Consider the following 13,255-nt stretch of genomic DNA (forward strand, 5'->3'; position numbering starts at 1 on the left):
TGAACCCTTCTGCCTTAAAACTTGATGAATCTGGAATAAGCTTTTCTGTTTGGAACATACTGTTCACTTGTTGCATATTGTCTAAATCCTGCCGTTCTAGTGCTCTGTGGAAGTTGCATTCTTGCTTTATTCGGTGCTGCGTATAAAGAGGCGCAATCCCTGTTTATGGACGTGGGGCACTGCCCCGGTAGACTCTTTACAATATATTTGGTTCCCCCTTCTCCCTCAGCCCTAGATCCCTTCTGGGGGCTGGCGAGCAACCGTGGAGAAGCAGGAGCCCACGCAGCGAGCAGAGGCTGTGACTGCGCACAGAGCTGTTGCTTTGATACTTGCCCGCTGCACTCGGGACTCTCCATTTTACGCTCTTCCCCTGGGCGTCGTACTTGGCAGGTGGGGGAGATCTCCAGAGCGCCAAGCTCCCCGCAGTTCCTCCCCTGCACCGCGGCGCCCCCTCAAGCTTCGCGCCCTCGGCACGTGAAGGGCGGGGGGCAACCTCTTATAGGCGGCAGCGGCTGCGCCCTCGCCCCAGCGGCCCCTCGCCCTGCGCCGCTGCCCAGCGCTGCGCTCCAGCTCCCGCAGCGGCTCATCCCGGCTGCCGGCCCCCGCGCGACGCATGGGGCCCCCGCGCCTGGCGCTCGTGCTGCTGCTGCTGCTCCAGAGCGGTGAGTGGAGAGGCTGCGGCGCCGACCCCTGCCCGGGGCTGCTTTGCCTGGACCCAGTTGCACCCCCGTTGCCTCCTTTGCCAGACCCAAGTGGGGTAAGGGGCGGTTCCCCGGGGCTGAGAGGGAAGCCGGGGTGGAAAGCGAGTGAGAAATCCCGTCCATCCACACACAGCGCCACGGGCTCTTCGGACATCGCCCCAAACCAAAGTGGGTGCGCGGGGTATTCCTGTGCCGCCTCATGCCTTGGGGTACCGGCCTGCGCCCTTTGCTGCGCGGTTATATTCGCTGTGTGTTAATCTGGGCCAGGATGCGTTGCCTGTTGGGATTAGTTAGCGGATGGGAGGGAAAACCGCGGTAATTGTGCTACTTCCAAAAAGTAACCCCGGCGGAGAGGGATAAAACATTTGGGCAACGTAACAGCCACATGAGAAATTGAGAGTCCAGGTGATACACACGCATTCAGATCAACAACTTCATAGGAAATATTTGTAATGCCTGACAGAGCTTTCAGTTTCTTGACTTGTGGGTGGCTGTAACTGTAATAGTGGCAATATGAAGTAGGTTTTGCATTTGTAAAGGACTATAAAAAAATCTGTGCTTTAGCTTGCCAGTCCCAGCAAAGTAATATATGTTTTGCAAGTCTCCATATTTATCCATAACTCAGATGGCCACTAAAAACACTCAGACTGCAAAGTCAAAACCCTTCTGATATAGTGTTTTAATTAAATTATTTTTGATAGACCCCTTCCTATGTTTATTGTCCAAAAGCAACTGTACTGACTTATTGAGCAGTTAAAGAGCAAATAAAAAGCTTACTCCTTTATTTATTGAACATTATTCAAGCCCTGCTCTAACAACTCTTATTTTCTTTTGTCCTGGGGTTTTCTGTGTTGTTCTTTAATATAGCAACAGTGTTTTACAAACATTATTTTTACCAGACTTCATGAGGTGAGTGTCTTCTCCCCATTTCACACATGGGGAGTGGAGCTAAAAAAGGATCCATGGGTTTACATGCCACACTTCAAGATATTTCCAGGGTAGGTAGCATTACATAAGCATTTCTGTTCAAAGCACAGTTGCCATTAACTTTAGTTGCAACTGACTGCTCAGCACTTCTGCAAAGAGGACCAAGGGTATCAAGTTGGGCACCCCTAAAATAAGGAACAATTGATGACAACCTATAAGAAGTTTCACTTAAGTCCCCAGCCTAGGAACTCAGTGACAGGAGGGATAAAATCTAGTTTTCCAGGAAAACAGCTGCCAGAACTATTAGTTTTCCTAAAGGCTGGAGTTGGTAATATAGAGTCACAATGGAAGAGATTGTGTGTAGGATCCATTTGTTGCAGAAGCTGGAAGGTATGTAGGCAATCAGCAGGAAGAAAAAGACTAAGTACATGATCACATGTACTGCAAATGTACTATAGGGCTCAGTGAAGGTTCTTCTAGGCTCCATGTTCCAATCTGCCTTCCCAACACTCATCTCTAAGTCTGACTCTTGTCCCCTCTGCATTCAGATCACTTCCTCAGGACATCTCGTTTTTAAAGTTACAGACTAACATGGCTGAAAATTAAAGTCTGCCTGCTCCAGAAGTCCCAGGCTAGAGGGACTTCTATCACTACAGCAAGAGCACGTGCACAATCTGGTCAGTACAAGGAGCTGTGAAGCTTGAGCATGCATGGAATCTCAAAAAAAGTAGAACTGCTAAAAGGCTACAGCGTGTTTACTGGACATGTGCAAACAGATTTGTTAGCAGAGTGCAAAGTGGCCAATTTGGAGATTTTGATAGGAAGGTAAAAAGGCACGTTCCTGACACAAAGGCCATGTCCTTCAAGTTACAAAATCCCTGCTCTAATTTAAGGGGATCTCAGAGATTTTAATTAGAATTTTAAGAAAACATTTTCCTGTAGCCTTGATCTCTGAAGTGGCTCAACTGTTGTGGCTCAAACGTTTAAAATCAACGTGTGAATCCAACACTGAATATGGAAAATTTCAGCCAAAAGGGTTAAAATTTGGCAAAAGTTGTAAGCAGTTGAAAATAGGGTCTTAGAATAGGAAGTGTCAAGCACCCTTAGTAACAGGTAGTGGGGTTACTGTAATTTCTTTAATCGTGCATCACAAATTTTATGAAGTTAAAGCTCGGTATAAAAATTATTTCCTGTAGCAGATGAAGCCTTCTGGTTCAATGGATGAACTTATTGTCACCACCTGCTCCTCACACTGCAGAGGGACACAGACCATCTGCAGCAGCATCTTCTGCCCCAGCACAACCCTAACTGCAGCATGATGCTGAGAGGAGGCCAGAGAGAGAGGCAGGACTGCCTTTCACTCTGCAGCAGCAATTCCTACCTTTTGGGTCTGGGGCTGGCTCCCCTTGCTAGGCATTGCAACTGGCACACTGGTTTTCACACTACTCAGGTTTGGAAGTTTTCCAGTGCACTAGTCAATCAAATAGATGAATTACCGTGTATAAAGAAGAGGTAAAAACCAAGTTAGGCAGGCTAAAACTGATAGTTACAGTTCCTTGCCTTGTGTGTCGGACTCTTCTGTTATAGAAAAAAAACAAAGGGTCTGGTAGCACTTTATAGACTAACAAAACATGTAAATGGTATCATGAGCTTTTGTGGGTACAGCCCACTTCTTCAGATGACCAGAGTTATGAGTAGGGGATATGAAAACTTGAAATAAAGAGAGAGGAGAGAAAAAGGAAGGGGGTGTGTAAGACAGGGCATCATTAAGTATCTGGAGAATGGGTACTTAAACCTAAGCAGATCAAAGTAAATAGATAAATGCTAAGACAAGAAGGATACCACACAGAGCTGTTACGTATTCTGCCAGTCAAACTCTATTTCAGTCTCTTCATCTAAGGGTCATGTATAGTTTTCCTTTGAAGTCTAAGTATGGCTACTATTACTTTAGTCATTAGGAGTGATAAATTGGCATAGATGATAGATTGGCTTTATATTCCATTGTATCCTCTCCACTGCCTAACCACATTTCATTTCATAACGAAGAGGACTCTACTCCAGTGAGCTCTTGTTACTTACAAACTCGACAGACCACTCAGATATAATGACAAGATCTAGATGTACTGTAATAGTCTGTTTTTGAAACAATAATAAGTGGGACCAGCCAGCCAGCCTGGTGGGATCATTGCCCTTCCCAAAGGCTGGGAGGGGCCAACCTTGTATCCTCCAAGGAATTTCCACCACAAATTTCACTTTAATTAAAGGATACAAATCATCTGTGAAATCTTTACTATGTAGTCAGACAAAAATCATGTGTCATCTTACACTGAACTAATTCACACTTTCTATAACTGTAGGTGCTATATGAGATAGATTATGCAAGAGCTTTTCAGAGTGCATGACACCATTCTAGTAACACAGCAAATTACACTGAGCTAAACATACAATTATGATCATAAGAAGAGTTATAAATCCGTGAAGGAAACACTCCTGGCCCCACATCCAGCCCTGTTCCTCCTCTGCAACTGATTACTGCAAAGGAGTTGCCACCACAGCCTGGAATAGGCATGGCATTCAGGTGCTGGCCAGGCTCCCTGTCAGCAGGAGTTTCCGGTTCCCACCAAACCTTGTCTAAGCTTTAAAATTAGGAAAGGGTTAAGTAATCTGGATAATAGCCCCTTACCATCTAATTTCATATACTGGGCCTCTTACCCTATATCTAAGCATCTCACAAACATTCAGTTAATGTATCCTCACACTAGGAGAGAACTGAGGCAAAGATGGTATGGGCTCATCCATGAGAACACTTAGTTTGTGCCAGGTGGAGGTGTAAATGTAACCTTGTGCTAGCCTGCCACTTGTATAAACAAGCCTTACGTGCCCAACATCAACCCAGACGTGACCAGAGTCTGTGCAAAACGTTAACACAAGGCCTGCCTTATAGCAACCCTGAGTTTTACTTGCCCAGGCTCATAGCAATATGGTAAACACAAGCAATTAAAAAAGAAAACCTCTAATAAAGTAAAAGACAACATCATCAGTTTCAGTAAGCGCATAGCGAACGTTCTCAGAAAGATTATTCAAATACTGAGTGAAGTGTGTTGGCTTTTCTTTAGCCTCTAAAGGTGCTTTGGAAAAAAAACATTCGAGGAATCCAAGAGGAATCCTTGAATTGGCTGGAGCCATCAAATGCAGTACAGGACGCACTCCTTTGGCCTATCTACGCTATGGATGCTACTGTGGTCTCGGAGGGCAAGGCTGGCCTAAGGATAAAGTCGACTGGTAAGAGAACACATTTCTATTTAACCAAAATGTTGGACCTAGCACAAAAAGGATAAGGAAATAAAATAGGCTATAAATCAGGTAAACATGTAGCCTATTTAATGCTAGTGGAGTTTGTAAATGGGTGTAGTGTCTGGCTCAGTGGGCAAGGTATAGTTTCACAGTGCTGAAATTTCAATGCAATGAAATTTTTACATTAGTCTTGGCTTTGAACTCGCCTCAGTGCGCTGTACTTCCTTTACAGGGCGTGTTCACCACTTTGCTACTGTTATTGTTTGGCTGAGTGTCCCAGACTTCATTTTAAAAGCCATTTTCTCGGACAGTTTTAAAGCTCATTCCATTTTGAGTTCTGAATATCAGACAATTTTCCCACAAGGATAAAATGCATCCTTCTTGCCTCTTGTACTGAAGAGGTTGAAGGATATTACTTACTCTTGGGCTGAGACAAAGAACTTGTTCAACTAGACTAAGTCACCAAAAGAAGTATATTTGCAAATTATACGTTTGTGGGTCAGAATGAATTCCACCCTGGGTGTGCATACCCCTTATGCATGCACTTTGAATCTACTTGGAAGGCATATTTTAAGCAGCCTCATTCTGGACTCTTCTGTCACCACAGGGAAATGCTGCAGAAGAAGGGAGCTACATATATGCACCTAGTGCATATATGTGCCACCAAAAGGGGGGGGGGGGTGTAGTATAGATGTAACTGCAGCGATTGGGCCCTGTCAGGGTACGTCTACACTGCAGCGCCATTTCCGAATGCTTCTGGTATCCTGAAATAGCATAGCCATGTCTTGACAGTGTGCCCGTTATTTCGAAATAGCTTTAGAAATAAGTCTCACTATTCCAACAGCCCTGTAAACCTCATTCCGTGAGGATTAAGGGACACTTTGAAAGAAATCAGTATTCTGAAATTTGGCACTGTATAGACAGCACCAAATTTCAAAAAAGCTTATTTTGTCATTAACTCAAAATAAACTACACAATTTGCATAGCTCAAATTGTGTAACTTATTTCTAACTAAGGGTGCAGTGTTGAGACATCCTCACTGAGCAGTTCTTTCAGACACAAAGCTCACTGATAAGAGAATACAGTGCTGACAAAATATGATTGGATCATTTCAGAACACAAATGTACACATGCAGTTAGAACAGAATGTCTAAGATCCACATGAACTACTCTTATTTTCAATTCTGATTAGAATATGAATAAATGCAACAAAAGAATGTTGTCCAAGTACATTTACAGCCAGTTTATTCTCTCATTAAGAATCTAGACTAGATTTAGAAGAATTTATTCAGAGACACTTAGTGTTCTGTAATTGCACAGCCTGTATAATGTCCATTATAATAAACCCTTGGCTAGAATGGACCTTATCCCTAGAGCCCAGCTATAGTGCACATGTGCACGATTTTTGTTCGGTGTCATATGTTAACTCCAAGGGCAAAAATCAAGGAGCATACACACATCCAGGCTGTCTAGACCGTAGAAAAACTCTGCCACGTCCAGGGAACACGTCCACTTTTTCAGAACAGTTTCTGAAAAAGCAGGTGCGTTCTTTCGGCATCCATGTATTTTTTCATTTTGAGGAATAAGGGGTCTTCCAAAAGGAGGAGGTTTTTCCCACATTTGGCCCCTCGTAGATAGGTTCACAATTTGTGTATCTTTTTCTTGAAAAAAAACCCCACATTGCAGACATAGCCCCAGAATCCTTGGGCTGAAGCCTTGCTGCGGAAGGGGACGGGAGTAGACTATCAAAGCTGAAGATTCAGAAGTCACCTGAAATCCTCTTCTGTGAACACTTCCTTACCTTAAGTATCATTATTTAAATTAAGCCAATGCCATCTTTTAAGGTGACTTGGTTAACTTACTCCAGCAATTTTTCATTCGTTTTGAGTGTCCTTTTGCTATAACAACCCACGGGGTATATAAAAAGGCATGCATTACAATAGGTTTGAGGAAGCAAGTGTACTGAATTATAGGAAAGGGTGCCAACACAAGTATTACAAGCCCATATTAATATTATATGAGAAAAATCCATCTTTGCCTTGCTGTCAGGTGCTGCTTTAAGCATGACTGCTGCTACAGTAAGGCAGAGCAAGCAGGCTGTCAGCCCAAGATGGAGAGCTACAACTGGGAATGTGAAGATAATGCTGCTGTGTGTGGTAAGTAATGAATCCGCTCTATTCCCTTTCTGGTGCATGTTCATACAAGACCACCACAATGCTAGTCTACCACTTGTAACATCCATTCTTCGTCCCCCCTTCCTTTGCTTTTTGAACCTTCCTCCTTTGCACCATTTATATTAACACCCCATATGCTCCTAAACTGGTTCATCTCTAAAGTTTTAGTTTCAGTGAACCTCAAAATAATCATAGCTTTAAAGAGAAAGATCACATGCAGATGAGTTTTCTGAGAAGACACACATATCCAGTCTTACATATAGCAATACAAGAATTTTAGGAAGTTAACACCAACTACATACAATTTTCATTCTGTCAGGTTACTAGAGCCACGCTATGGTACACTACCATTGTCACAAATGCAATCTTCCTCAAGCTGGCCACTGCCACTAATAGACAAAAAATTTTTTTTCATATGCATCTTAAAACTTATATAGCAAGAAATGCTTCTCCACTTCTGACTACTCAATGTGGACATTAGCACATCTGTCACCAGTAGGTTTCTTACTAGCATTTAGCCAATAGGAAAGGCACACTTTGAATATCCTTTGTTTTGTCCAGGTGCATTTGAGAATTAGTTGAGTCTAGCATATCTAAAAATGCATTTAATGCTGCATTGGGAGATAGGTCTAGATCAGTGGTAGGCAATCTGTGGCTTATGGACCCACTGGCTATCCCCCATGTCTCGTACTGAGGTACCGGAGCCCTGCAGTTCCTGCTCTTCTCTCCTACCACATTTAGAGAAGCCATAAATTGCCTGGTTCATGCTCCATCCCTGCTCTTGTTCCTCCCTCCCAGAGCTGGAATGCCACTAATCAGCTGTTAGTGGGGCTCCTGCTCTGGTACCTTAGTTTGTGAAAAGGTCACGGGGCTGCAGGTTGAACCCAGTAGGCTGCAGGCTGCTGTGACTCACTGTGGTGAGGGGAGGATACGAGGGGGGCGGTCATTCCTGTGTCCAGTTTTGCTTGCCCATTTCTTGTCTAGATTATGACAACAGGTCATATTTAAGACAAGATATTTTAAAGTTAAGGGATTAATGTTTGATCAATTGTAGGTGTCCATGCACTGATCACTTTTAAAAATGTGCTACCATGTTCAACATTTTTTTAAACCATTTTAAAAAAATGTGAGCTGTTTTCCTACTCTAGTCAAAAGGCAGGCTGTGAGTAATAGCCAGAACAAGTTAATTGCTGACCATTGAGCTGTGTTAGTGGGAATCCATGTTAAAAGTAAGGTGGGTGGCATGCTCAAGAGGAAACCGTTTCCAGCAGGTGAGGGAAAGAGTGCTGTTCTATATTCTTCTTTTTTAAGATCTTGTCTGTCCTACAGATAGATCAAAGCAGGTTACAACATGGCCATGTTTCAAGTACAGTTACATTTCATACCAGGACTAGATGTTCACCATGGTCCACAAGACTATGCTGTTATTGTGCTAACATGGGAGTGATTCAATTACAATTTAAGATCCAGTTTAGGCTTCTCAATTCAATTTTAACAGGGTCAGAAGCTGCCTGATTTAAGTGGGTTCTCCAAGACACTTGTTACTCACAAGTCACTGTATACTACACTTTATTTCCAGATTTGGAGGAAATATAAATACCTTGTTACTGAAACACGATTATTAAAAATTACACAAACAAAAGCTAAGTGAAAGACATAGGAAAATAAGTTTTTGTACGGTTAATTTGCACCTCACACACAATATTCTGTGGTCTATTTAGTAAGTAGTCGTATAAATGGATGAGCTAATAAGACTTCTACAGTAACACCTTTACAACTCAATTTTATAGTATAAATCACGTTAATACCATTTTAAAGGATGCAATATTAACAGCCACTTCTCACAGCTCTGACCAGAACAGAAAAAGAACAATTACCATTACTCCTGTCTGAAGAGGAGCTAAACTAATAAAATCCTTCCGTTTTGTAAGCATAAGAGGATTAAAGATGGACTCTTCACTGAGATGTTTGCTCTTTCCAACTCAGTTAGCAAAAATATTTTTTCAGCTAACGTAAGTTCTGCACTTGAGATTGCTCACAAATCCCCTCTCCTTCCACTCTCTCCATCTGCTGGAAGTTGATATTTCTCTATATTAAGTCTAGCCTAGAGAATTCTAGTTTAGTATAGTACGTATTTTGAAACTTTGAACAGTAGAGGAGAAAAAGCATTGTTGGGTAAAGTAAAAGGCTGGCTTTGGATTAAGACATTACAATTTATAAGGAATCAACATTCTGGACAGTTTTCTGACTACTACATTTACTGCTTACTGTTATCCTTTGACCTCTAATTACTTTAGGAACCATTTGTACTTGGTTTTCGTTTTCTTTTTCTTTTACAGATTCACTAGAAGACAAATGCCAAAAAATAGTGTGTGAATGTGACCGTAAAGCTTCCAAGTGTTTGGCTAAAGCCCCTTACCAGCCAAGATACATTTTCTGGCCAGATTTTTTATGTGGTGAGAGTCATCCACAGTGTAAGTTTTAATGAGACAGGACAATACTACACTAATAGCTGTAAAGAACTATTTTAATTTTAAAAGAGTTTTTATTATAGCAGATTTTTTCCAACAATGTGTGTATGCCTAGTTTTCATAATGCATACTCTAAAAACAAGTTTAGTGGTTCTAAGCAGCTAGTACACTGTAGCAGTTTTCATGGACTGACTATAAAGAATGATTTTATCAAACCTCTTATGGTCTGTGAACCTTTATCATAAGTAGCAATAGTACATTAACTCTGGAAAAAGCCTCTAAAACATCAGATTTCACCATGTTTACTGCAAACCGCTCATTTTCTTGTATCAGCCAAATGCAGAACAGCACGTATGGATGGAGTGAAAACCTCTATTTTAAAACTTAATTTGAAATCTGAAGTTAGTGTTATTAGCCTTAGCCAAGGGAAAGGTAACTGTCAGATTAAAGGACTTTTACCTTCTCTTATTAGTAAGACTTTGACCAATAGTAGTTTACTATTCACAAATAAGTTTGTGAATTTCACTCTTAAATTGTTTAACATCACTGTCTTGAGTCACTTGCACACTTAGGCCTGTATTTATGATAATGTCTCTATTTAAATGCTTCAGTAAGGCACTGACAGTTAAGATGTTCAAGAGGACCATGATTTGACCCCTACTTGAGTGGAAATCCTAGGGACATCAGGGAAAAGAAATCCTACCTGCTCCCCCCTCTTTCCAGAAATAGAGCAGCAACATGGATCAGTGACCATTAGTGTGGCCTCTGGGCTGCAGTAACTCCCTGGTTGCATGATGCAGCCTTACTCCACAGCAGATGTGATGAGTCAGTCACTGGGACCCATCTCTCTACCCGTAAGTATGTTCAATCAGATGATGTCTGCCAAGACCCACAGCACCATAACATGGATTTCCACTTGTGTCTCCTCCTTTACACAAAGAAGGGTCCAGACTCAATGGCTACATCTACATTGGCAAGATTTTGCGCAAATACTCTTTAACGCAAGAGTTTTTGCATTAGAGTATTTGCGCAAGAGAGCGTCTACACTGGCATGTGCCTTTGCGCAAAAGATGTGCTTTTGCGGAAGAGCATCCGTGCCATTGTAGACACTCGCTTGCGCAAGAAAGCTTTGATGGCCATTTTAACCATAGGGCCTGTCTACACTGGCCTCTTGCGCAAGAACAGTTGCGCAAGAGGGCTTATTCCTGAGCGGGAGCATCATAGTTCCTGCACAAGAAGCCCTGACTTCACACATTAGAACGTTAGTGTTCTTGCACAAGAACTCCCCACCGGTGTAGACAGGCAGCAAGTTTTTGCACAAATGCACATGCTTTTGCGCAAAATCATGCCAATGTAGACACAGCCAATATGTAGGGAGCAGGCATATCCCCATGAGTATACACTACAATATTCAGAAGAGCGGTTTTGCTTTACTGGGATACAAAGGTGTGGCACTGTTAGCAAGGAAAATTCAAGCTTTTGGCCTCTTCTTCAGAAATGCTTCAAATTAATGAGTACTGTACAATAAATTTTAACTAATTGTGAACATCCACATTATCTGAAAAATAATATGTCCATTGTAATCCATCTAATTTTAAGCCAGAAGAGTCACTAAAATGTATTAATTACAGTACAAGGTAAAAGGTCAAGAGCTTTGATTTAAATTTAAAACAATTTAAAGTTAAAATGGATTCTTTAAAAGACAAACATTTAGAAAAAAAAATCTTTATTTTTTTTAAAAAAAGAGTTCATATGCAAATCTAGACTCCATTAATAGTATGATACAAACTCAAGATGATGAGGCTTACAAGTACAAGGATTTAAAACAAAAGTTAACCTTTTGTTTACTCAGACATCACAAACAAAATGGCAACATGGTTATTTTTATACAAAATCACTTTCATTCAGTATTTACAGATTCAGGTCTTGCTACACACATCAGACTACAATAGGGAATTACAGTATCAGGTCCCTTCACCAAATTAATACTTTGAGAGGTATCTGAATTCATTTATGAAATTAGCAAATAAAGATTGATTTAGGAAAGGAAGCATTAAATCAGCTCTTACTGATAAAAATTAACAGACCCCAATAAAGGCTTTAAGACTTTCCTATCATATTTGCCAATTATAAAAGGTGTGGGATACAACGTAAACTAGGTGTTATACAGTTGGAATAAATGGAATTTTAAACATGAGCTCTACTGGCCAACGTATGGTTTGACTGTAGCATCCTAGCATGTCAAGATGAGTGAAAAAGCCTCAAATATTTTCAGTATTAAACCAACTGAAGACACTGTCCAAAAGCTCCCTCAGGCAAGTTTTGAACAACATACAAATGTCCGGAAACATTACAAAATAGCACCACACTCAGTTTTGATTGTTTAGAAGATATTGAATGTAGAGGCCCTAACAACTTGGCATTCATCAGATTTCACAGAATACTATTATAGTCAGATTGTTGTTGTTACCCAAAAACTGAACAGCATGATTATAGCAACTTCACAAGACTCCTTCAAGAAAACTGTATCCTCCTTATCTATGGCAATACTACATAAAATAAAGCCAAGCTTTGGGGTTATGGTACTTGCTGCTTCAAAATGGACTCACCTCAAGGCAATTTTTTAATCACCACAAAGGAAGCAATCAAAGAAAGCAATGTTGTCTTACCAGATGTCTGACTTCAAACATTTGGACAGCATAGATAGTCAATTCTTAGGAGAAGGCTGAATAGCAATCACAGCACTTGTGTTTCCAGACGTCTTACTTCTTTTACCACAAGATCAATATTTATAATTGGGTTAAAGTACAAACCCCAATAAAACAAACAGTTACAGACAAATTGAGGAATAATGGGCCAAAAGATAGCAACAAAAAGACCCTGGGTTGACACTTTCCAGAAATGGCTCCACATTCTCTGAGGAATAGTCCTGAGAAGAGAGCAAGACAATCATTTTTTCACAAGGAAGTATTCTAGAGACTTTGCTAGTTAAAAAAAAAAAAAAATACCCCCCATGAGTGGTAGTTACAATAGTCATTCAATCTGTGAGATGCCACTTACTCTACTGCATTCTCACCAATCGCATCCTATGATTCCAACAGACCCTTGCCAGCGGAGCTCCTATTCTGGCATACTCAGAATTGAAATGCAAGTTGAATTTAATAATTTGTCACAAGATAATTGCTTGAATGAAAAAAAATATGTACAGGCAGTCCCCGACTTACGCGGATCCGACTTATGTCGGATCCGCACTTACGAACGGAGCTTTCTCGCCCCGGAAGTCGGGGCGAGAAAGCCCCGTTCGTAAGCTGCTCCGGTGCCCCTGGTCTGCTGGAGACCGTCTCCAGCAGACCACAGGCACCCTGACTGAAGCCGCAGCCGCGGGGGTCCCGCGCCTCAGAGGCTTTGCCAGAGCAAAGCCTCAGAGGCGCGGCACCCCGCTGCCGCTGCGGCTCTGCTCCCCGTGTCCCTGGTCTGCTGGGGGGGGGCGGGCGCAGCTAGTGTGCTCCCCCCCCCCCCCCCAAGCAGACCAGGCTTTTGTTTTGGACTCTGGGGCAGAGCAGCTGGGGCGCTGCCGATTGGTCCTGCAGCGCCCGTGGGCACTACTGGACCAACCCGGCAGCACCCCAGCTGCTCTGCCCCAGGTCCTGATTCAGCCGCTGCTGGTCAGTTTCAGCAGCGGCTGAAT

At 42.1% G+C, this 13,255-nt stretch overlaps 2 protein-coding genes across 5 annotated transcripts in view; one reads left to right on the forward strand and one right to left on the reverse strand.

The window, feature by feature from the left end:
• Positions 1 to 13,255, forward strand: part of PLA2G10 (phospholipase A2 group X) — a 21,826-nt gene continuing 8,571 nt past the window's right edge. The window contains exons 1-4 of one of the 2 annotated variants that reach the window (XM_075899328.1): positions 1 to 662; positions 4,745 to 4,910; positions 6,972 to 7,078; positions 9,436 to 9,570. In XM_075899328.1, coding sequence (XP_075755443.1) covers positions 614 to 662; positions 4,745 to 4,910; positions 6,972 to 7,078; positions 9,436 to 9,570 — 457 coding nt within the window. In that variant the 5' untranslated portion in view covers positions 1 to 613. The remainder of the gene's footprint in view (positions 663 to 4,744; positions 4,911 to 6,971; positions 7,079 to 9,435; positions 9,571 to 13,255) is intronic. The other variant, XM_025190147.2, reaches the window with a different exon arrangement.
• Positions 11,283 to 13,255, reverse strand: part of BFAR (bifunctional apoptosis regulator) — an 18,828-nt gene continuing 16,855 nt past the window's right edge. For all 3 annotated transcript variants that reach the window (XM_014579019.3, XM_006134130.3, XM_025190145.2), the window contains one exon: positions 11,283 to 12,496. In XM_014579019.3, coding sequence (XP_014434505.1) covers positions 12,304 to 12,496 — 193 coding nt within the window. In that variant the 3' untranslated portion in view covers positions 11,283 to 12,303. The remainder of the gene's footprint in view (positions 12,497 to 13,255) is intronic.

Source organism: Pelodiscus sinensis, chromosome 16 (genome assembly GCF_049634645.1).
Source record: "Pelodiscus sinensis isolate JC-2024 chromosome 16, ASM4963464v1, whole genome shotgun sequence".
Taxonomy (NCBI): domain Eukaryota; kingdom Metazoa; phylum Chordata; order Testudines; family Trionychidae; genus Pelodiscus; species Pelodiscus sinensis.